Raw genomic sequence first — 21,695 nt, 5'->3', positions numbered from 1 at the left:
AATGAAACAAAAAGGACATGTGCTATAGTTTATCCTTTAAATAATGGGGACAAGCATTAGGGATGGCAATGGATCGGGTCGGGTCGGGTTTTTGGGCCACCCGACCTGATCCGAGAAGAAAGGGTTTTTCACCCGTGACCCGACCCGACCCGACGAAATTAAGGTTTCACTCGACCCGACCCGACCTGAATATATGACTTAGAAACCCAACCCGACCCGAAATAATAAAAAAAAAAATTTTATTCAATGAAAACAGTGACTTAATTGAAAAAAATTATATATTGAGGGACATTATTGTAATTATCCATAAATATATATGATAAAATTATATATATTTTTCGAGTCGGGTCGGGTCGAATTTTTTTCACCCTAAACCCGACCCGACCCGAACCCGAAATTTTTTTAAAAAAATCCGATCCGATCGAGTCGAATCAGATCGAAACCCGTCAGATTCGGGTTGAGTTGCCATCTCTAACCGTACATTTCAACCCTTGTTTTTTTTTGGCCTTATAATTTCTGTCTCAATGATCATTTCCCCGAAAACCTAAACTTTTATTTTTCTGAGAAAACGGTCCAAAGAAAAGAGGCTATTCCGAGTTTCTTTTTCTACCGGTGGCGCGTATACTGCACCCGCCACAATGGGCCAATCTCCTGCCGCCGCTTTAAACAGGGAAAACTCCTTCAGCGATCGCTTTGGCTTTTTTTCTTCTTCTGGTTTTGTTTGCAGGGACGTATTTTCCGATGAGTTCATGGAGAATCAGGATTACACCGCTGGGATTCCCGACAAGTGTTTAGCTTATGTTTTTCAATTCCTTGGACCTGGCGATCGGAACCGTTGTTCGCTCGTCTGCAAGCGGTGGCTGTGCGTTGACGGTTGGAGCCGCCACCGTTTGTCTCTCAACGCCCAATCCGAGATCTTCTTCTCTTCGCCTTCTCTCTTTACGCGCTTCGATTCCGTAACGAAGCTCACTCTGCGTTGTAGCCGTAAATCGGTCAGCTTAAACGATGACGCTTTGGTGATGATCTCAATCCGTTGCCGAAACCTCGAACGGTTAAAGCCCCGCGGCTGCCGCGAAATCAGCAATGAAGGAATGTTGGCTTTTGCTCAGAATTCTAAGAATCCGAGGAAGCTTTCTTGCGGGTCTTGTATGTTCGGCGCCAAAGCTTTAAACGCCGTCCTTGATTATTGCACGAATTTAGAAGAGTTGTCGGTGAAAAGGCTCAGAGGGATCCACGACGGAGCTGAGGCGATCAGGCCAGGAGCGGCGGCTTCTTCACTGAAAACGATTTGCTTGAAAGAGCTTGTTAACGGTCAGTCGTTTGAACCGCTTGTTGTTGGAGCTAAAAACCTTAAATCTTTGAAAATTATTCATTGTTTGGGTGATTGGGACAGAATCCTTCAATTACTTGGGAATCAAGATCGATACCGAAAAGAAAATCTATATGTTAATAACAATGAAAGCAATGGTAACAGTAATCCTTTGATGGAAATTCACCTTGAGAGGCTTCAAGTAAGTGATATAGGCCTATCTGCTATTTCCAAATGCACCAAAATTGAGAATTTGCATATTCCGGACTGTTCGAATTATGGGCTTGTTTGTATAGCTGAGCATTGTAAGTTGTTAAAGAAGCTTCATGTTGATGGATGGAGAACTAATAGAATTGGAGACGAGGGCTTGGCGGCTGTAGCCAAACACTGTCTTAATTTAGAAGAACTCGTTTTGGTTGGTGTTAATGCTACTTATTTAAGCTTGGAAGCCATTGCTTCTAATTGCTCGAAACTCGAGAGATTAGCACTTTGCGGAAGCGGGACTATCGGTAATACTGAGATTGCATACTTTGCAGCCAAATGTAAGGCTTTGAAGAAACTTTGCATCAAGGGATGTCCTATATCGGATATTGCCATTGAAGCCCTGGGCTCTGGTTGTCCCAGTTTGATGAAAATTAAGTTGAGGAAATGTAGAGGAGTGAGTTGCGAGGCCGGCGAATGGTTGCGCGATCAAAGGGAATCACTAGTGATCAATATGGATGCTTGTGAGGTAGATGGTGGTTTCGAGGCTAGTGTCAGCAACGGTGGAATTCTTGAAGTCGGGTTGGATTATCTGCAGGTGGTTGGCCAAGTAACCGGCGGAGATGCTTCGACGAGCAGCAATGGCAGGTTAGCATTGTTAAGGTCCAAGTTTGGGGTTTTTGCTAATAGGAATTTAGTGGCATGCACATTTAGAAGGTGGTCTAACGGTGATGATAGTTTCAGTAGCAACTTGTGAATGATCTTTTAAAGAGTTGGAAACAATACTCTTTTCTCTGATCATAATGCAACCTTGTAAGTTTGTGAGATGAATCATTTTTTAATGCATTATGTGTATTGTATCTCCCCTTTCTTTTCTGAAATTGGAAATTTTTTTTAGCAGTGTGTATTGTATTTTATCCCCACTTTTAAATGCTACTTTGCCGTAGAGATTTCAAGAATGTTATATGTATGAAAATGAACGAAAAATAGTACTAATAAATTGGGAATATGAAGTCAACTACCAATTGATGTCCCGGAAGATGGCACGGTAGGTCCTTTAACAAGGTATTATAATGTTCTAAATGGAATAATTTTTTTTATTAATTTGAGGTAATTACAAGGTAATATTAATTTTCTTAGTTAATTGATAACAAACTTATACACATCTTGTTAGGCCTGTAAACGAATCGAACCAACACGATTGATAGTATGTTCATGTTCGTTTGCTTAACTTCAACTGAACAAACGAATGAACAGGACTAACTAAACGAATAAAATTTCTTGTTCGTGTTCGTTTGTTAAGGAATATAATTTGTTCGTGTCCGTTCGTTAAAATGAAAACATAAAATTAATTGAGTTTATATTTGAGAAGAATTTTATTATTTCTAAAGAATTTTAGGGTTTATATTTTCTTTAATTGATTTGGATGTTTTTTAAGGCGTGTTTGGTTCAAGGATGGGAATCCCACATTCCCATGTTCAGTTAGCCGGGAATCTCATTCCCGGTAATATTTTATTACCAATAGTAGATTTTTTGGGGTGTATTACCAGGAATGTCATTACCTCACTTCCCTTAGGTATTGTAACATTACCAGCGTTTTTGACTAAAATGCCCTTAAATTTTTATTTTTTTTTCAAAATATCATTCTTCTGTCATTGAATAATAAAAATTCTACGAATGTTAAATTACAAATTTATCCTTCAATTATTTTAGATTTACAAAAAAATATATATAATTAAAATTTTATATGAAGTTCAGGGGTTAAAATTTTTTTTACCCTTTCATTAAACCTTTTTTATATTTTTAATTTTGTAAAAAAATTATATAAATATTATGAATTTAATTTTTTAAAGAAAATATATAAATATTTTACAACTTGTAATATTATACAAATATATAATAAGGACAATTTGGTTAAATATACATTCTAATAATCTTTTATTCCTTTAACCAAACACGGTAATCTTACATTCCTGCTAAACCAACCAAACACAAAATACAACATTCCCAGCAATCCTATTCCCTGGTAATCTTTTATTCCCACTTGTAATCTTACATTTTGTGAACCAAACGCACCCTTGGAGTTTAAAATTAATTGGGTTTAAAAATATTAATGGGTTTAAAGCTAAAATTTATCATGTCTTAATATTTTAAATAGGTCTAGAGATTGGGTTGAATATGAACGACAGAACATAAACGAACGAACATAAAAGAACAGACTATCGAACGTTCACGAACGTAAATGAAAGAACAAACATTTTGTTCTTTCATTCATTCAATCAAACGAACATAAAATATTGTTCATATTTGTTTAAACAAATATAAATGAACTTCTCGCCGAATGATTCACGAACTTTTCGTTGAACATTCGGTTTGTTTACAAACATCCATCATTTAAATATAATTGTTCGAATCTAGAACTTTTAGGCCATATAACCGCCTTTAGATCGGATGGATTTCATTCTTACCCAACTTTACAGAGACCTCAATTGCTAAAGTATGATACAGTTTAGTTATGCTAAATACTTACCAAAACCCTAAAGAGTCTCTACTAATATAATTCCAGTGAGTTCAATGCACAAGTAGATAAAACAGGATAGTCTAAGGAAAATTTATTTGATAAAAGTCTGTTATTTTTGGTTGAGGGACCTTATTTAGGGTTTAAGGTATATATGATTTAAAATGTAAGGTCTAAGTTTAGAATTTAGAATTTAGAATTTTATGAATTAAGGTTTATGATTTAGAATTAAAATATACAAGTCGTGTAGCCTATGTATTAAACAACCACCCTAGGATAGTTTATATGTTTTAATTTTATTAAATTAAGTATCTATATTATATTTTAGTTTAAAATTTTACTCTCCTTTAATTTCTATCTTTAATCGTCATTTGGCAGTTGTAAAAAGAGAAAAATATTCTCTTAGTTACTTTTATTTATTTATTTATCTATCTATCAATTTGGTCCTTAAAATGATTTAAAAAATATTCTCTATTTATTTATTTATCAATTTAATCTCTATTATTTATTTATTTAAGCTTCATCAGTGCATTTGCAGACATTATGAAGTCAAATGTACAATCAGAGAATGGAAAGTTCAACCTCAAACTCCTACATAACGAAGTTTGTTTGTACTTTGCTAACTAAATGTTCGCCGTAAACAGCTTTTTCGAGCTTCCGAGTTCCGCCACTCTTCTGTACACAGACTTCCAAAGGTTCCACTGCTGCATCGTAATTTGGCTGTGTAACACCCCCAACCCGTATTCGATCCGGATACGAATTTGAGGTGTCACATTGACCAGTCAAAGCATGTTCTTTTATAAAAACCATAGAAAATTTAAAATTTCTTTTCTATAAAGTTAATATTTTACATAAACAAGTTTAAAACATTATCAAACTCCATCAGTGCGTTCATTCATAATAACTTGGTTTACATGCCAACATACTAATTTACTAACAGAACATACTTTACAAATATTTCTGATCTGAACTTTGAGCGGAGATATGCTGCTCTACTGATTCGAAGCTTGATCTTCTGACTTATCTACACCTACGTGTAAGACACTTACACACTAAGTCATAGACTTAGTGAGACGTGAAAACCATGTAATATTACTCTACTCATGTCAATGCATAAACAATTAATATTATCATATCATATAAAAAGCATATATCATTTCATATGACCAATACACACATATACATATATTATTAACATGCTTATCATTACTATTTTATTATCATTAATTCCTTTTTATCATATAATCATATACTTAACATAAACATATTATATAATCTCTAAATCACCTCAATCCATGAATAATTACTATGATCATATCATACACAAACACATTGCATCTCATATCACAATTATACATATGCACTTATTATCCTATGATCCTAACTTATCACTTATACATGTCATATATCACATATACCATTTCATGAGAAACACACATATCATCATATCAAATTATTTATTCTTTTTAAAGCCCATGCACACTTCTGAGAACTTAAGGTATGTGAGTACAATATAGGTTGTGCACTATGCTGTCACCACATCTCGTATAATTCCTACTAGGGGCATGTAGAATGTCCCGTAGGACCACTATCTCCTGAAGGACCACTTATAACACATATCACATATGTCGGGAAGGACCACGTAGAACCCTCGACTCTTGGCATGCCAACTATACCCCTAGCTCTCATACATATAACATGGACATTATAATTATATTATCACATTTTCACATATTCATATCATATACACATATAAACTCAAGGCTTCTTATCACATATATCATGTAATACTCACTTGGAGTTTCATATCTTCTTATCACCTATCACATAGCTTTTTACTTTTACTTGTATTCTTTTCCACATATTTCATAGTCATGATTCTTATATCATAACGTATATTCACAAATATACATGTTCTCATACAACCCCTTCATTCAATTATAACATTTAATCTAGCTTATTACACTAACATGTATTCACATCACTCATTTAATATACATAGCATATCATGTACATTCTAATAAAAGCACATATGAGTCATATCACTTTCACATATATTTTATCCTATATCTTATCTATTATTATCACATAACCTATTAACACACACATACATGCATTTACATAGTTCACATATAAAGATGCATTCAACAATTAGACATATGCGTTTACTCATATACAATACATCTATCACCATATCATTACATGTTTATGCTTCAATACTCATATCACATAATATCGAAATTAGACTCATCGCAAGTCTTAATTCCCTAATATAACGTACACTTAATATCATGTACTCACCTGGTCACAATGAACACTACCAAGTTCTTGTTCTTTCTTGCGAATCTTACTCTGACGACTTATCCGAACTTTACTTTCGATCGATGTCTACACAATCATGTATTGATACTTATCAGTATCCAATTGATATACTTTAATCTATTATTCTTAGACTAAAAGAAATATCCATTTCTATTTTCCCCTTAGAAGTGTATCGATACACACTATATGTACCTTCGATATTTTGAGGGTATCGATACACTCCTCAATATACCGATACACGCTCATACTAATACACATGTTCAACTCATGAGGTATCGCTACACTCCTTAGTGTACCGATACACTAGGCCCTGAATGGCCATTTTCAACCCAAAAATTTAACACTTTACCCCTAAATTTTACTTGTTAAGACCTTCTTATGCCTTAAAACTTATCTATACATATTTAAACCTTCTTATAACCCTATAACACTTCACTAATTCTCATAACTAACCATAATTATCGAATCAAAGATTTTAATCAATTTCCATGTGTTCTAAATTCATTTCTATCACCTATAACTTCTTAATTATACCATTGACTTAGAAGAGTTGTCGGTGAAAAGGCTCAGAGGGATCCACGACGGAGCTGAGGCGATCAGGCCAGGAGCGGCGGCTTCTTCACTGAAAACGATTTGCTTGAAAGAGCTTGTTAACGGTCAGTCGTTTGAACCGCTTGTTGTTGGAGCTAAAAACCTTAAATCTTTGAAAATTATTCATTGTTTGGGTGATTGGGACAGAATCCTTCAATTACTTGGGAATCAAGATCGATACCGAAAAGAAAATCTATATGTTAATAACAATGAAAGCAATGGTAACAGTAATCCTTTGATGGAAATTCACCTGAGAGGCTTCAAGTAAGTGATATAGGCCTATCTGCTATTTCCAAATGCACCAAAATTGAGAATTTGCATATTCCGGACTGTTCGAATTATGGGCTTGTTTGTATAGCTGAGCATTGTAAGTTGTTAAAGAAGCTTCATGTTGATGGATGGAGAACTAATAGAATTGGAGACGAGGGCTTGGCGGCTGTAGCCAAACACTGTCTTAATTTAGAAGAACTCGTTTTGGTTGGTGTTAATGCTACTTATTTAAGCTTGGAAGCCATTGCTTCTAATTGCTCGAAACTCGAGAGATTAGCACTTTGCGGAAGCGGGACTATCGGTAATACTGAGATTGCATACTTTGCAGCCAAATGTAAGGCTTTGAAGAAACTTTGCATCAAGGGATGTCCTATATCGGATATTGCCATTGAAGCCCTGGGCTCTGGTTGTCCCAGTTTGATGAAAATTAAGTTGAGGAAATGTAGAGGAGTGAGTTGCGAGGCCGGCGAATGGTTGCGCGATCAAAGGGAATCACTAGTGATCAATATGGATGCTTGTGAGGTAGATGGTGGTTTCGAGGCTAGTGTCAGCAACGGTGGAATTCTTGAAGTCGGGTTGGATTATCTGCAGGTGGTTGGCCAAGTAACCGGCGGAGATGCTTCGACGAGCAGCAATGGCAGGTTAGCATTGTTAAGGTCCAAGTTTGGGGTTTTTGCTAATAGGAATTTAGTGGCATGCACATTTAGAAGGTGGTCTAACGGTGATGATAGTTTCAGTAGCAACTTGTGAATGATCTTTTAAAGAGTTGGAAACAATACTCTTTTCTCTGATCATAATGCAACCTTGTAAGTTTGTGAGATGAATCATTTTTTAATGCATTATGTGTATTGTATCTCCCCTTTCTTTTCTGAAATTGGAAATTTTTTTTAGCAGTGTGTATTGTATTTTATCCCCACTTTTAAATGCTACTTTGCCGTAGAGATTTCAAGAATGTTATATGTATGAAATGAACGAAAATAGTACTAATAAATTGGGAATATGAAGTCAACTACCAATTGATGTCCCGGAAGATGGCACGGTAGGTCCTTTAACAAGGTATTATAATGTTCTAAATGGAATAATTTTTTTTATTAATTTGAGGTAATTACAAGGTAATATTAATTTTCTTAGTTAATTGATAACAAACTTATACACATCTTGTTAGGCCTGTAAACGAATCGAACCAACACGATTGATAGTATGTTCATGTTCGTTTGCTTAACTTCAACTGAACAAACGAATGAACAGGACTAACTAAACGAATAAAATTTCTTGTTCGTGTTCGTTTGTTAAGGAATATAATTTGTTCGTGTCCGTTCGTTAAAATGAAAACATAAAATTAATTGAGTTTATATTTGAGAAGAATTTTATTATTTCTAAAGAATTTTAGGGTTTATATTTTCTTTAATTGATTTGGATGTTTTTTAAGGCGTGTTTGGTTCAAGGATGGGAATCCCACATTCCCATGTTCAGTTAGCCGGGAATCTCATTCCCGGTAATATTTTATTACCATAGTAGATTTTTTGGGGTGTATTACCAGGAATGTCATTACCTCACTTCCCTTAGGTATTGTAACATTACCAGCGTTTTTGACTAAAATGCCCTTAAATTTTTATTTTTTTTTCAAAATCATTCTTCTGTCATTGAATAATAAAAATTCTACGAATGTTAAATTACAAATTTATCCTTCAATTATTTTAGATTTACAAAAAATATATATAATTAAAATTTTATATGAAGTTCAGGGGTTAAAATTTTTTTACCCTTTCATTAAACCTTTTTTATTTTTAATTTTGTAAAAAAATTATATAAATATTATGAATTTAATTTTTTAAAGAAATATATAAATATTTACAACTTGTAATATTATACAAATATATAATAAGGACAATTTGGTTAAATACATTCTAATAATCTTTTATTCCTTTAACCAAACACGGTAATCTTACATTCCTGCTAAACCAACCAAACACAAAATACAACATTCCCAGCAATCCTATTCCCTGGTAATCTTTTATTCCCACTTGTAATCTTACATTTTGTGAACCAAACGCACCCTTGGAGTTTAAAATTAATTGGGTTTAAAAATATTAATGGGTTTAAAGCTAAAATTTATCATGTCTTAATATTTTAAATAGGTCTAGAGATTGGGTTGAATATGAACGACAGAACATAAACGAACGAACATAAAAGAACAGACTATCGAACGTTCACGAACGTAAATGAAAGAACAAACATTTTGTTCTTTCATTCATTCAATCAAACGAACATAAAATATTGTTCATATTTGTTTAAACAAATATAAATGAACTTCTCGCCGAATGATTCACGAACTTTTCGTTGAACATTCGGTTTGTTTACAAACATCCATCATTTAAATATAATTGTTCGAATCTAGAACTTTTAGGCCATATAACCGCCTTTAGATCGGATGGATTTCATTCTTACCCAACTTTACAGAGACCTCAATTGCTAAAGTATGATACAGTTTAGTTATGCTAAATACTTACCAAAACCCTAAAGAGTCTCTACTAATATAATTCCAGTGAGTTCAATGCACAAGTAGATAAAACAGGATAGTTCTAAGGAAAATTTATTTGATAAAAGTCTGTTTATTTTTGGTTGAGGGACCTTATTTAGGGTTTAAGGTATATATGATTTAAAATGTAAGGTCTAAGTTTAGAATTTAGAATTTAGAATTTTATGAATTAAGGTTTATGATTTAGAATTAAAATATACAAGTCGTGTAGCCTATGTATTAAACAACCACCCTAGGATAGTTTATATGTTTTAATTTTATTAAATTAAGTATCTATATTATATTTTAGTTTAAAATTTTACTCTCCTTTAATTTCTATCTTTAATCGTCATTTGGCAGTTGTAAAAAGAGAAAAATATTCTCTTAGTTACTTTTATTTATTTATTTATCTATCTATCAATTTGGTCCTTAAAAATGATTTAAAAAATATTCTCTATTTATTTATTTATCAATTTAATCTCTATTATTTATTTATTTAAGCTTCATCAGTGCATTTGCAGACATTATGAAGTCAAATGTACAATCAGAGAATGGAAAGTTCAACCTCAAACTCCTACATAACGAAGTTTGTTTGTACTTTGCTAACTAAATGTTCGCCGTAAACAGCTTTTTCGAGCTTCCGAGTTCCGCCACTCTTCTGTACACAGACTTCCAAGGTTCCACTGCTGCATCGTAATTTGGCTGTGTAACACCCCCAACCCGTATTCGATCCGGATACGAATTTGAGGTGTCACATTGACCAGTCAAAGCATGTTCTTTTATAAAAACCATAGAAAATTTAAAATTTCTTTTCTATAAAGTTAATATTTTACATAAACAAGTTTAAAACATTATCAAACTCCATCAGTGCGTTCATTCATAATAACTTGGTTTACATGCCAACATACTAATTTACTAACAGAACATACTTTACAAATATTTCTGATCTGAACTTTGAGCGGAGATATGTGCTCTACTGATTCGAAGCTTGATCTTCTGACTTATCTACACCTACGTGTAAGACACTTACACACTAAGTCATAGACTTAGTGAGACGTGAAAACCATGTAATATTACTCTACTCATGTCAATGCATAAACAATTATATTATCATATCATATAAAAGCATATATCATTTCATATGACCAATACACACATATACATATATTATTAACATGCTTATCATTACTATTTTATTATCATTAATTCCTTTTTATCATATAATCTATACTTAACATAAACATATTATATAATCTCTAAATCACCTCAATCCATGAATAATTACTATGATCATATCATACACAAACACATTGCATCTCATATCACAATTATACATATGCACTTATTATCCTATGATCCTAACTTATCACTTATACATGTCATATCACATATACCATTTCATGAGAACACACATATCATCATATCAAATTATTTATTCTTTTTAAAGCCCATGCACACTTCTGAGAACTTAAGGTATGTGAGTACATATAGGTTGTGCACTATGCTGTCACCACATCTCGTATAATTCCTACTAGGGGCATGTAGAATGTCCCGTAGGACCACTATCTCCTGAAGGACCACTTATAACACATATCACATATGTCGGGAAGGACCACGTAGAACCCTCGACTCTTGGCATGCCAACTATACCCCTAGCTCTCATACATATAACATGGACATTATAATTATATTATCACATTTTCACATATTCATATCATATACACATATAAACTCAAGGCTTCTTATCACATATATCATGTAATACTCACTTGGAGTTTCATATCTTCTTATCACCTATCACATAGCTTTTTACTTTTACTTGTATTCTTTTCCACATATTTCATAGTCATGATTCTTATATCATAACGTATATTCACAAATATACATGTTCTCATACAACCCCTTCATTCAATTATAACATTTAATCTAGCTTATTACACTAACATGTATTCACATCACTCATTTAATATACATAGCATATCATGTACATTCTAATAAAAGCACATATGAGTCATATCACTTTCACAATATTTTATCCTATATCTTATCTATTATTATCACAAACCTATTAACACATACATGCATTTACATAGTTCACATATAAAGATGCATTCAACAATTAGACATATGCGTTTACTCATATACAATACATCTATCACCATATCATTACATGTTTATGCTTCAATACTCATATCACATAATATCGAAATTAGACTCATCGCAAGTCTTAATTCCCTAATATAACGTACACTTAATATCATGTACTCACCTGGTCACAATGAACACTACCAAGTTCTTGTTCTTTCTTGCGAATCTTACTCTGACGACTTATCCGAACTTTACTTTCGATCGATGTCTACACAATCATGTATTGATACTTATCAGTATCCAATTGATATACTTTAATCTATTATTCTTAGACTAAAAGAAATATCCATTTCTATTTTCCCCTTAGAAGTGTATCGATACACACTATATGTACCTTCGATATTTTGAGGGTATCGATACACTCCTCAATATACCGATACACGCTCATACTAATACACATGTTCAACTCATGAGGTATCGCTACACTCCTTAGTGTACCGATACACTAGGCCCTGAATGGCCATTTTCAACCCAAAAATTTAACACTTACCCCTAAATTTTACTTGTTAAGACCTTCTTATGCCTTAAAACTTATCTATACATATTTAAACCTTCTTATAACCCTATAACACTTCACTAATTCTCATAACTAACCATAATTATCGAATCAAAGATTTTAATCAAATTTTCCATGTGTTCTAAATTCATTTCTATCACCTATAACTTCTTAATTATACCATTGACTTAGAAGAGTTGTCGGTGAAAAGGCTCAGAGGGATCCACGACGGAGCTGAGGCGATCAGGCCAGGAGCGGCGGCTTCTTCACTGAAAACGATTTGCTTGAAAGAGCTTGTTAACGGTCAGTCGTTTGAACCGCTTGTTGTTGGAGCTAAAAACCTTAAATCTTTGAAAATTATTCATTGTTTGGGTGATTGGGACAGAATCCTTCAATTACTTGGGAATCAAGATCGATACCGAAAAGAAAATCTATATGTTAATAACAATGAAAGCAATGGTAACAGTAATCCTTTGATGGAAATTCACCTTGAGAGGCTTCAAGTAAGTGATATAGGCCTATCTGCTATTTCCAAATGCACCAAAATTGAGAATTTGCATATTCCGGACTGTTCGAATTATGGGCTTGTTTGTATAGCTGAGCATTGTAAGTTGTTAAAGAAGCTTCATGTTGATGGATGGAGAACTAATAGAATTGGAGACGAGGGCTTGGCGGCTGTAGCCAAACACTGTCTTAATTTAGAAGAACTCGTTTTGGTTGGTGTTAATGCTACTTATTTAAGCTTGGAAGCCATTGCTTCTAATTGCTCGAAACTCGAGAGATTAGCACTTTGCGGAAGCGGGACTATCGGTAATACTGAGATTGCATACTTTGCAGCCAAATGTAAGGCTTTGAAGAAACTTTGCATCAAGGGATGTCCTATATCGGATATTGCCATTGAAGCCCTGGGCTCTGGTTGTCCCAGTTTGATGAAAATTAAGTTGAGGAAATGTAGAGGAGTGAGTTGCGAGGCCGGCGAATGGTTGCGCGATCAAAGGGAATCACTAGTGATCAATATGGATGCTTGTGAGGTAGATGGTGGTTTCGAGGCTAGTGTCAGCAACGGTGGAATTCTTGAAGTCGGGTTGGATTATCTGCAGGTGGTTGGCCAAGTAACCGGCGGAGATGCTTCGACGAGCAGCAATGGCAGGTTAGCATTGTTAAGGTCCAAGTTTGGGGTTTTTGCTAATAGGAATTTAGTGGCATGCACATTTAGAAGGTGGTCTAACGGTGATGATAGTTTCAGTAGCAACTTGTGAATGATCTTTTAAAGAGTTGGAAACAATACTCTTTTCTCTGATCATAATGCAACCTTGTAAGTTTGTGAGATGAATCATTTTTTAATGCATTATGTGTATTGTATCTCCCCTTTCTTTTCTGAAATTGGAAATTTTTTTTAGCAGTGTGTATTGTATTTTATCCCACTTTTAAATGCTACTTTGCCGTAGAGATTTCAAGAATGTTATATGTATGAAAATGAACGAAAAATAGTACTAATAAATTGGGAATATGAAGTCAACTACCAATTGATGTCCCGGAAGATGGCACGGTAGGTCCTTTAACAAGGTATTATAATGTTCTAAATGGAATAATTTTTTTTATTAATTTGAGGTAATTACAAGGTAATATTAATTTTCTTAGTTAATTGATAACAAACTTATACACATCTTGTTAGGCCTGTAAACGAATCGAACCAACACGATTGATAGTATGTTCATGTTCGTTTGCTTAACTTAACTGAACAACGAATGAACGGACTAACTAAACGAATAAAATTTCTTGTTCGTGTTCGTTTGTTAAGGAATATAATTTGTTCGTGTCCGTTCGTTAAAATGAAAACATAAAATTAATTGAGTTTATATTTGAGAAGAATTTTATTATTTCTAAAGAATTTTAGGGTTTATATTTCTTTAATTGATTTGGATGTTTTTTAAGGCGTGTTTGGTTCAAGGATGGGAATCCCCATTCCCATGTTCAGTTAGCCGGGAATCTCATTCCCGGTAATATTTTATTACCAATAGTAGATTTTTTGGGGTGTATTACCAGGAATGTCATTACCTCACTTCCCTTAGGTATTGTAACATTACCAGCGTTTTTGACTAAAATGCCCTTAAATTTTTATTTTTTTTCAAAATATCATTCTTCTGTCATTGAATAATAAAAATTCTACGAATGTTAAATTACAAATTTATCCTTCAATTATTTTAGATTTACAAAAAATATATATAATTAAAATTTATATGAAGTTCAGGGGTTAAAATTTTTTTACCCTTCATTAAACCTTTTTATATTTTTAATTTTGTAAAAAAATTATATAAATATTATGAATTTAATTTTTTAAAGAAAATATATAAATATTTTACAACTTGTAATATTATACAAATATATAATAAGGACAATTTGGTTAATATACATTCTAATAATCTTTTATTCCTTTAACCAACACGGTAATCTTACATTCCTGCTAAACCAACCAAACACAAAATACAAATTCCCAGCAATCCTATTCCCTGGTAATCTTTTATTCCCACTTGTAATCTTACATTTTGTGAACCAAACGCACCCTTGGAGTTTAAAATTAATTGGGTTTAAAAATATTAATGGGTTTAAGCTAAAATTTATCATGTCTTAATATTTTAAATAGGTCTAGAGATTGGGTTGAATATGAACGACAGAACATAAACGACGAACATAAAAGAACAGACTATCGAACGTTCACGAACGTAAATGAAAGAACAAACATTTTGTTCTTTCATTCATTCAATCAAACGAACATAAATATTGTTCATATTTGTTTAAACAAATATAAATGAACTTCTCGCCGAATGATTCACGAACTTTTCGTTGAACATTCGGTTTGTTTACAAACATCCATCATTTAAATATAATTGTTCGAATCTAGAACTTTTAGGCCATATAACCGCCTTTAGATCGGATGGATTTCATTCTTACCAACTTTACAGAGACCTCAATTGCTAAAGTATGATACAGTTTAGTTATGCTAAATACTTACCAAAACCCTAAAGAGTCTCTACTAATATAATTCCAGTGAGTTCAATGCACAAGTAGATAAAACAGGATAGTTCTAAGGAAAATTTATTTGATAAAAGTCTGTTTATTTTTGGTTGAGGGACCTTATTTAGGGTTTAAGGTATATATGATTTAAAATGTAAGGTCTAAGTTTAGAATTTAGAATTTAGAATTTTATGAATTAAGGTTTATGATTTAGAATTAAAATATACAAGTCGTGTAGCCTATGTATTAAACAACCACCCTAGGATAGTTTATATGTTTTAATTTATTAAATTAAGTATCTATATATATTTTAGTTTAAAATTTTACTCTCCTTTAATTTCTATCTTTAATCGTCATTTGGCAGTTGTAAAAAGAGAAAAATATTCTCTTAGTTACTTTTATTTATTTATTTATCTATCTATCAATTTGGTCCTTAAAAATGATTTAAAAAATATTCTCTATTTATTTATTTATCAATTTAATCTCTATTATTTATTTATTTAAGCTTCATCAGTGCATTTGCAGACATTATGAAGTCAAATGTACAATCAGAGAATGGAAAGTTCAACCTCAAACTCCTACATAACGAAGTTTGTTTGTACTTTGCTAACTAAATGTTCGCCGTAAACAGCTTTTTCGAGCTTCCGAGTTCCGCCACTCTTCTGTACACAGACTTCCAAAGGTTCCACTGCTGCATCGTAATTTGGCTGTGTAACACCCCCAACCCGTATTCGATCCGGATACGAATTTGAGGTGTCACATTGACCAGTCAAAGCATGTTCTTTTATAAAAACCATAGAAAATTTAAAATTTCTTTTCTATAAAGTTAATATTTTACATAAACAAGTTTAAAACATTATCAAACTCCATCAGTGCGTTCATTCATAATAACTTGGTTTACATGCCAACATACTAATTTACTAACAGAACATACTTTACAAATATTTCTGATCTGAACTTTGAGCGGAGATATGCTGCTCTACTGATTCGAAGCTTGATCTTCTGACTTATCTACACCTACGTGTAAGACACTTACACACTAAGTCATAGACTTAGTGAGACATGAAAACCATGTAATATTACTCTACTCATGTCAATGCATAAACAATTAATATTATCATATCATATAAAAAGCATATATCATTTCATATGACCAATACACACATATACATATATTATTAACATGCTTATCATTACTATTTTATTATCATTAATTCCTTTTTATCATATAATCATATACTTAACATAAACATATTATATAATCTCTAAATCACCTCAATCCATGAATAATTACTATGATCATATCATACACAAACACATTGCATCTCATATCACAATTATACATATGCACTTATTATCCTATGATCCTAACTTATCACTTATACATGTCATATATCACATATACCATTTCATGAGAAACACACATATCATCATATCAAATTATTTATTCTTTTTAAAGCCCATGCACACTTCTGAGAACTTAAGGTATGTGAGTACATATAGGTTGTGCACTATGCTGTCACCACATCTCGTATAATTCCTACTAGGGGCATGTAGAATGTCCCGTAGGACCACTATGTCCTGAAGGACCACTTATAACACATATCACATATGTCGGGAAGGACCACGTAGAACCCTCGACTCTTGGCATGCCAACTATACCCCTAGCTCTCATACATATACATGGACATTATAATTATATTATCACATTTTCACATATTCATATCATATACACATATAAACTCAAGGCTTCTTATCACATATATCATGTAATACTCACTTGGAGTTCATATCTTCTTTCACCTATCACATAGCTTTTTACTTTTACTTGTATTCTTTTCCACATATTTCATAGTCATGATTCTTATATCATAACGTATATTCACAAATATACATGTTCTCATACAACCCCTTCATTCAATTATAACATTTAATCTAGCTTATTACACTAACATGTATTCACATCACTCATTTAATATACATAGCATATCATGTACTTCTAATAAAAGCACATATGAGTCATATCACTTTCACATATATTTTATCCTATATCTTATCTATTATTATCACATAACCTATTAACACACATACATGCATCTACATAGTTCACATATAAAGATGCATTCGACAATTAGACATATGCGTTTACTCATATACCAATACATCTATCACCATATCATTCATGTTTATGCTTAAATACTCAATCACATAATATCGAAATTAGACTCATCGCAAGTCTTAATTCCCTAATATAACGTACACTTAATATCATGTACTCACCTGGTCACAATGAACACTACCAAGTTCTGTTCTTTCTTGCGAATCTTACTCTGACGACTTATCCGAACTTTACTTTCGATCGATGTCTACACAATCATGTATTGATACTTATCAGTATCCAATTGATATACTTTAATCTATTATTCTTAGACTAAAAGAAATATCCATTTCTATTTTCCCCTTAGAAGTGTATCGATACACACTATATGTACCTTCGATATTTTGAGGGTATCGATACACTCCTCAATATACCGATACACACTCATACTAATACACATGTTCAACTCATGAGGTATCGCTACACTCCTTAGTGTACCGATACACTAGGCCCTGAATGGCCATTTTCAAACCCCTGAATGGCCATTTCACCCAAAATTTAACACTTTACCCCTAAATTTTACTGTAAGACCTTCTTATGCCTTAAAACTTATCTATACATATTTAAACCTTCTTATAACCCTATAACACTTCACTAATTCCATAACTAACCATAATTATCGAATCAAAGATTTTAATCAAATTTTCCATGTGTTCTAAATTCATTTCTATCACCTCTAACTCCTTAATTATACCATTGACAAGTCAAATTCATCAATAAAACTTCAAAAACCTCTTTACATCAAGAATTCATTTCTAAACCCTTAATCAATTTTCCTCTCTAATTCTCTTTTCTTAATGTTTTAAGCTTATATAAGTTTTCCTTAAGCTTATATAACCCACAAAGACTCAAAACCAATTTAAAAATTCAAGAAATCACCAGCTAAAATCAAACTTACCTTTAAAATGGAAGCCAACGTGAAGAAGGAAGAAGAAGAAGAAATAAGTTTTCTAGATAACTCTCCCATCCCCACGTGTTATCTCCCTAAATAAGGGAGATAAAAATATCCTCCAAGCTAAATTAACATAATACCCTTATAATCCTTTCATATTTACCCTTTTATCCAATATTGAAATATTTCTATTTAAATCCTTGAACTTTTCAATTTTCCTAAATTGATCCCAAATTTCAAAAATTCTCATTCTAGTCACTGACTCGGATTTCAAGATGTTACAGGCTGCTCGGGAAAACATGAATATTCAGGACAAAACCGAAAAAAGATAGGAGGGAACTTGTAATTTGTAAATATTAACCTCGTAAAAGTATGCGACACAGAAGCGATATGTCGGAGATGTGTTGATAACTCGGTGAAGTGTTGAGTCGTATAAACCATTGGATAGTATCTGCGGTTACACCCAACATTTTAGCAGGATATAATAAGAAAAATGGAACTACAGACATTTGAAACCACTCTTAGCGTTGTGTTAATGTACCTTCAACATATCACCAATGTTGCATACAAATGTTCCGGGAACCGGATGAGCTGAGATCCACTCACAAGATCGGTTTCTCACCTGCATAACTTGTTTAGATAAGCTGTCATTGAAAGTTAAAGCGGTGGGATTTAAAACTGCAATATAATAGAAAACATAGACTAGGTGAAAACCGGAAGCCGGAAGTTGAGAAAATGTGAATCCATCCACCATGAACTATTGGGTATCGAGAAAGAAAGGAATAACCCCAAGACAATAAAAGGTTCTCAGTTCTCACATTTGATGGGTTATTTTCTTAGATAAAATTAATAATTTCTACAAACGTTAGAGAAACTAAATAATCCAAAGAAAAAAACTTTAAACACTAAACTGAAAAACAAGTCATTATTAACGGTAAATAGATCAGTCATTATTAACGGCAAATAGATCAGTCATTATTAACGGCAAATGATCTATAAGCCATCTAGAAATAAGGAAGGAGAAAAGCAAAGAGAAAGCTAAAAACTTCAACCCGAAAGAGATATGACTTATTCATTTCATTTCGTTAGCCATTATTGATATAAAAACCTGCCCAACAAGAGACAATATCCCTTAACTCAAACAATCCACCTCTCCCCTTCATAGCTTCTAGCTTTAGCTAACTCTTAAACCCAACCCCTTCATTCATTTATTTTTAGCTTTATGTACAGAAAGAGGAAGTAAGAGCTTTTTAGCTCCCTCTCACTTTGTATTCTTTCGTCTTCTTTTTTGGCTATTGAGAAGATGGTGGTGATCATGATTGTTTTTGTCTTGAATTATGTATCGTTTTGGTTGAGAGAATTTGAAAAAAAGGATGTGGGATCTTAATGACTGTCCTTATAAGCCAAGGGCGATGAATCCGAAGGATGTTCATGGCGGAAAACATCCAACGACGGAGATGAAAACATGGGTAAACGAGTCGGATGTCGAATTCGAGCTCTCAGCTGTGGTGCGAGGATGATCCGGAGAAGAAGAGTGTGAAGAATTAAAACAACTTTGAACATGAATCAAGATTTTGGTTCTCGATGCTCATCGTGAAGAAGAAGAAGAGGAGGAGGAGGAGGAGTTCATGGAAAGCGGTGATCCACTCCGGTAACCCGGCAGTTGTTCCACTCGAAGAAGTAGACTCGGAAATGGAGAGCGCCACTTCGGGCGGAACCGAACCGGGTTTCCCTGGGGCTCACTGGGTGGGTGTCAATTCTGTCAACCGGAGACCCATATCTCAGGCGGAAAAATCCTTGAATCTTCACGGCCGATGAAGAAAGCCGGCGAGGACCGAGGTCGAGAAGCTCTCAGTATCGAGGCGTTACCTTTTATAGAAGAACCGGCCGATGGGAGTCTCATATTTGGTTAGTTTCTGATTATTTTCTCATTTTTTTATACAAAGAATTTAAGGTTGTTTTTCTGTTTCGTCATTACAGGGATTGTGGAAAACAAATTTATCTAGGTATGAATGACTATAACTTTTATTTAATTTTCAGACAATTTTTTTTTATATTTTTCAAAAATTATTATTAATTATTTTTATTTTCTGATGGAACAGGTGGATTCGACGCAGCACATGCAGCATTCGGTAAAAAAAAACATTGCAAAATAATAAAAGAAAATAGTATTAAACAAGTTTTTATTTATTTATAAATATTTGCCCTTTTTCTAATTTCTTTTCAGAGCACATAGAGCAGCTATAAAGTTTCGGGGAGCTGAAGCCGACATAATTTTAGTATTAGAGATTATGAGGAAGACATAAAACGAGAATTTCTGAAAGTAAACTCGTAAGCCATGTTAGAGGTTTAAGTTATGAATACTGTAAATTATGTTGGAAGAGGTTGTCCTTATAATAAATCTATATAGTATTCGATTCAGTTTAATCGATTGATAAATCAAATACAAATAAATACAATATTATGGTTGTTGTTGTTGTATAACAGATGAAAAATCTAACAAAGGAAGAATTTGTGCACGTACTTCGCCAACGGAGAACTGGATTTCCTAGAGGAAGCTCCAAATACAGAGGAGTCACCTTGCACAAATGTGGAAGATGGGAAGCTAGATTCGGCCAATTTATAGGCAAAAAGTACATTATACGAACTCGGAATTATTAGATATCAAACGAGTTCTTCTTTCTTTATCCATAAGGTTTAATTTTCTTTTAGAGGTACGTCTACTTAGGCTTGTTCGACGCAGAGATCGAAGCAGCAAGGTGTGTGCTTTTACATTCTGTGGTCTTGTTTTAGTTTTGATTTTTAAAATTTTGGTCCCTTATTTTTTTGCAGGGCTTACGACAAAGCTGCGATTAAGTACAATGGCAAAGATGCCGTCACCAACTTTGATCCCAGCATTTACGACAATGAGCTCAACAAAGGTGGTCGATAAATTTTGCCCATTCTTCATATTCCTTTTTCAGAGTTTCCATAACTTCTCGAGTATTATTGTTGTTTAGAGACTCCTGGCAATGGTGGAGATCACAATCTTGATTGAGCCTGGGGAATTCGATCCCGAACCCAAATTTCGTCCTCCACACGTTGTCAATACATCAACTTATCCGGTTTGTGTTTAATTATAAGAGAATTTAAAATTTTCAGAAACGAAAAAGTTGACAACTCGCATTAATAAATTTCAGCTAAATGAACTTTGTGTAAATATTTTAGAATCAATTTGCAGGCAACGGCGACAGAGTTCGAATTGGGAGCGATCTTTC

General features: G+C 33.3%; 5 protein-coding genes and 1 long non-coding RNA gene across 6 annotated transcripts; 5 read left to right on the top strand and 1 right to left on the bottom strand.

Moving 5' to 3' along the window:
* The first annotated feature begins 483 nt into the window (after nucleotides 1-483).
* Nucleotides 484-2,356, top strand: LOC120159737 (F-box protein SKIP2-like). The gene has a single exon (XM_039170300.1). It carries the CDS (start codon nucleotides 639-641, stop codon nucleotides 2,265-2,267), a length of 1,629 nt encoding a protein of 542 aa, XP_039026231.1. The 5' UTR covers nucleotides 484-638; the 3' UTR covers nucleotides 2,268-2,356.
* Nucleotides 2,357-4,571: 2,215 nt separating this feature from the next.
* On the top strand, nucleotides 4,572-7,961 carry LOC120159750 (F-box protein SKIP2-like). Its single transcript, XM_039170314.1, has 4 exons — nucleotides 4,572-4,631; nucleotides 4,673-4,739; nucleotides 6,896-7,162; nucleotides 7,300-7,961. Exons 1-4 carry the CDS (start codon nucleotides 4,572-4,574, stop codon nucleotides 7,959-7,961), a joined length of 1,056 nt encoding a protein of 351 aa, XP_039026245.1.
* Nucleotides 7,962-12,549: 4,588 nt separating this feature from the next.
* Nucleotides 12,550-13,721, top strand: LOC120159703 (F-box protein SKIP2-like; the record flags this gene model as incomplete). The annotated part of the gene is made up of 1 exon (XM_039170268.1): nucleotides 12,550-13,721. A coding segment is annotated over one exon (1,083 nt), but the record flags the coding sequence as incomplete, so codon positions are not given.
* A 2,189-nt stretch (nucleotides 13,722-15,910) lies between these two features.
* On the bottom strand, nucleotides 15,911-19,224 carry LOC120159704 (probable 2-oxoglutarate-dependent dioxygenase At3g50210). Its single transcript, XM_039170269.1, has 3 exons — nucleotides 18,980-19,224; nucleotides 18,800-18,889; nucleotides 15,911-16,095 (listed from the first exon to the last, which is right to left on the bottom strand). The coding sequence occupies exons 1-3, from the start codon at nucleotides 19,190-19,192 to the stop codon at nucleotides 15,967-15,969; spliced, it is 432 nt and encodes a 143-aa protein (XP_039026200.1). The 5' UTR covers nucleotides 19,193-19,224; the 3' UTR covers nucleotides 15,911-15,966.
* Nucleotides 19,225-20,079: 855 nt separating this feature from the next.
* Nucleotides 20,080-20,738, top strand: LOC120159707. The gene is made up of 4 exons (XR_005519377.1): nucleotides 20,080-20,346; nucleotides 20,419-20,444; nucleotides 20,541-20,570; nucleotides 20,666-20,738. It is a non-coding gene; the product is annotated as an uncharacterized LOC120159707 (long non-coding RNA).
* Nucleotides 20,739-20,925: 187 nt separating this feature from the next.
* Nucleotides 20,926-21,488, top strand: LOC120159705 (floral homeotic protein APETALA 2-like). Its single transcript, XM_039170270.1, has 4 exons — nucleotides 20,926-21,071; nucleotides 21,153-21,197; nucleotides 21,271-21,362; nucleotides 21,438-21,488. The coding sequence occupies exons 1-4, from the start codon at nucleotides 20,926-20,928 to the stop codon at nucleotides 21,473-21,475; spliced, it is 321 nt and encodes a 106-aa protein (XP_039026201.1). The 3' UTR covers nucleotides 21,476-21,488.
* The last annotated feature ends 207 nt before the right edge of the window (nucleotides 21,489-21,695 follow it).

Source organism: Hibiscus syriacus, unplaced genomic scaffold, assembly GCF_006381635.1.
Source record: "Hibiscus syriacus cultivar Baekdansim isolate YM2019G1 unplaced genomic scaffold, ASM638163v2 tig00111372_pilon, whole genome shotgun sequence".
Classification (NCBI taxonomy): domain Eukaryota; kingdom Viridiplantae; phylum Streptophyta; class Magnoliopsida; order Malvales; family Malvaceae; genus Hibiscus; species Hibiscus syriacus.
Note: the sequence above shows the minus strand (reverse complement) of the source record. Positions and strands in the feature narration are given on the sequence as shown.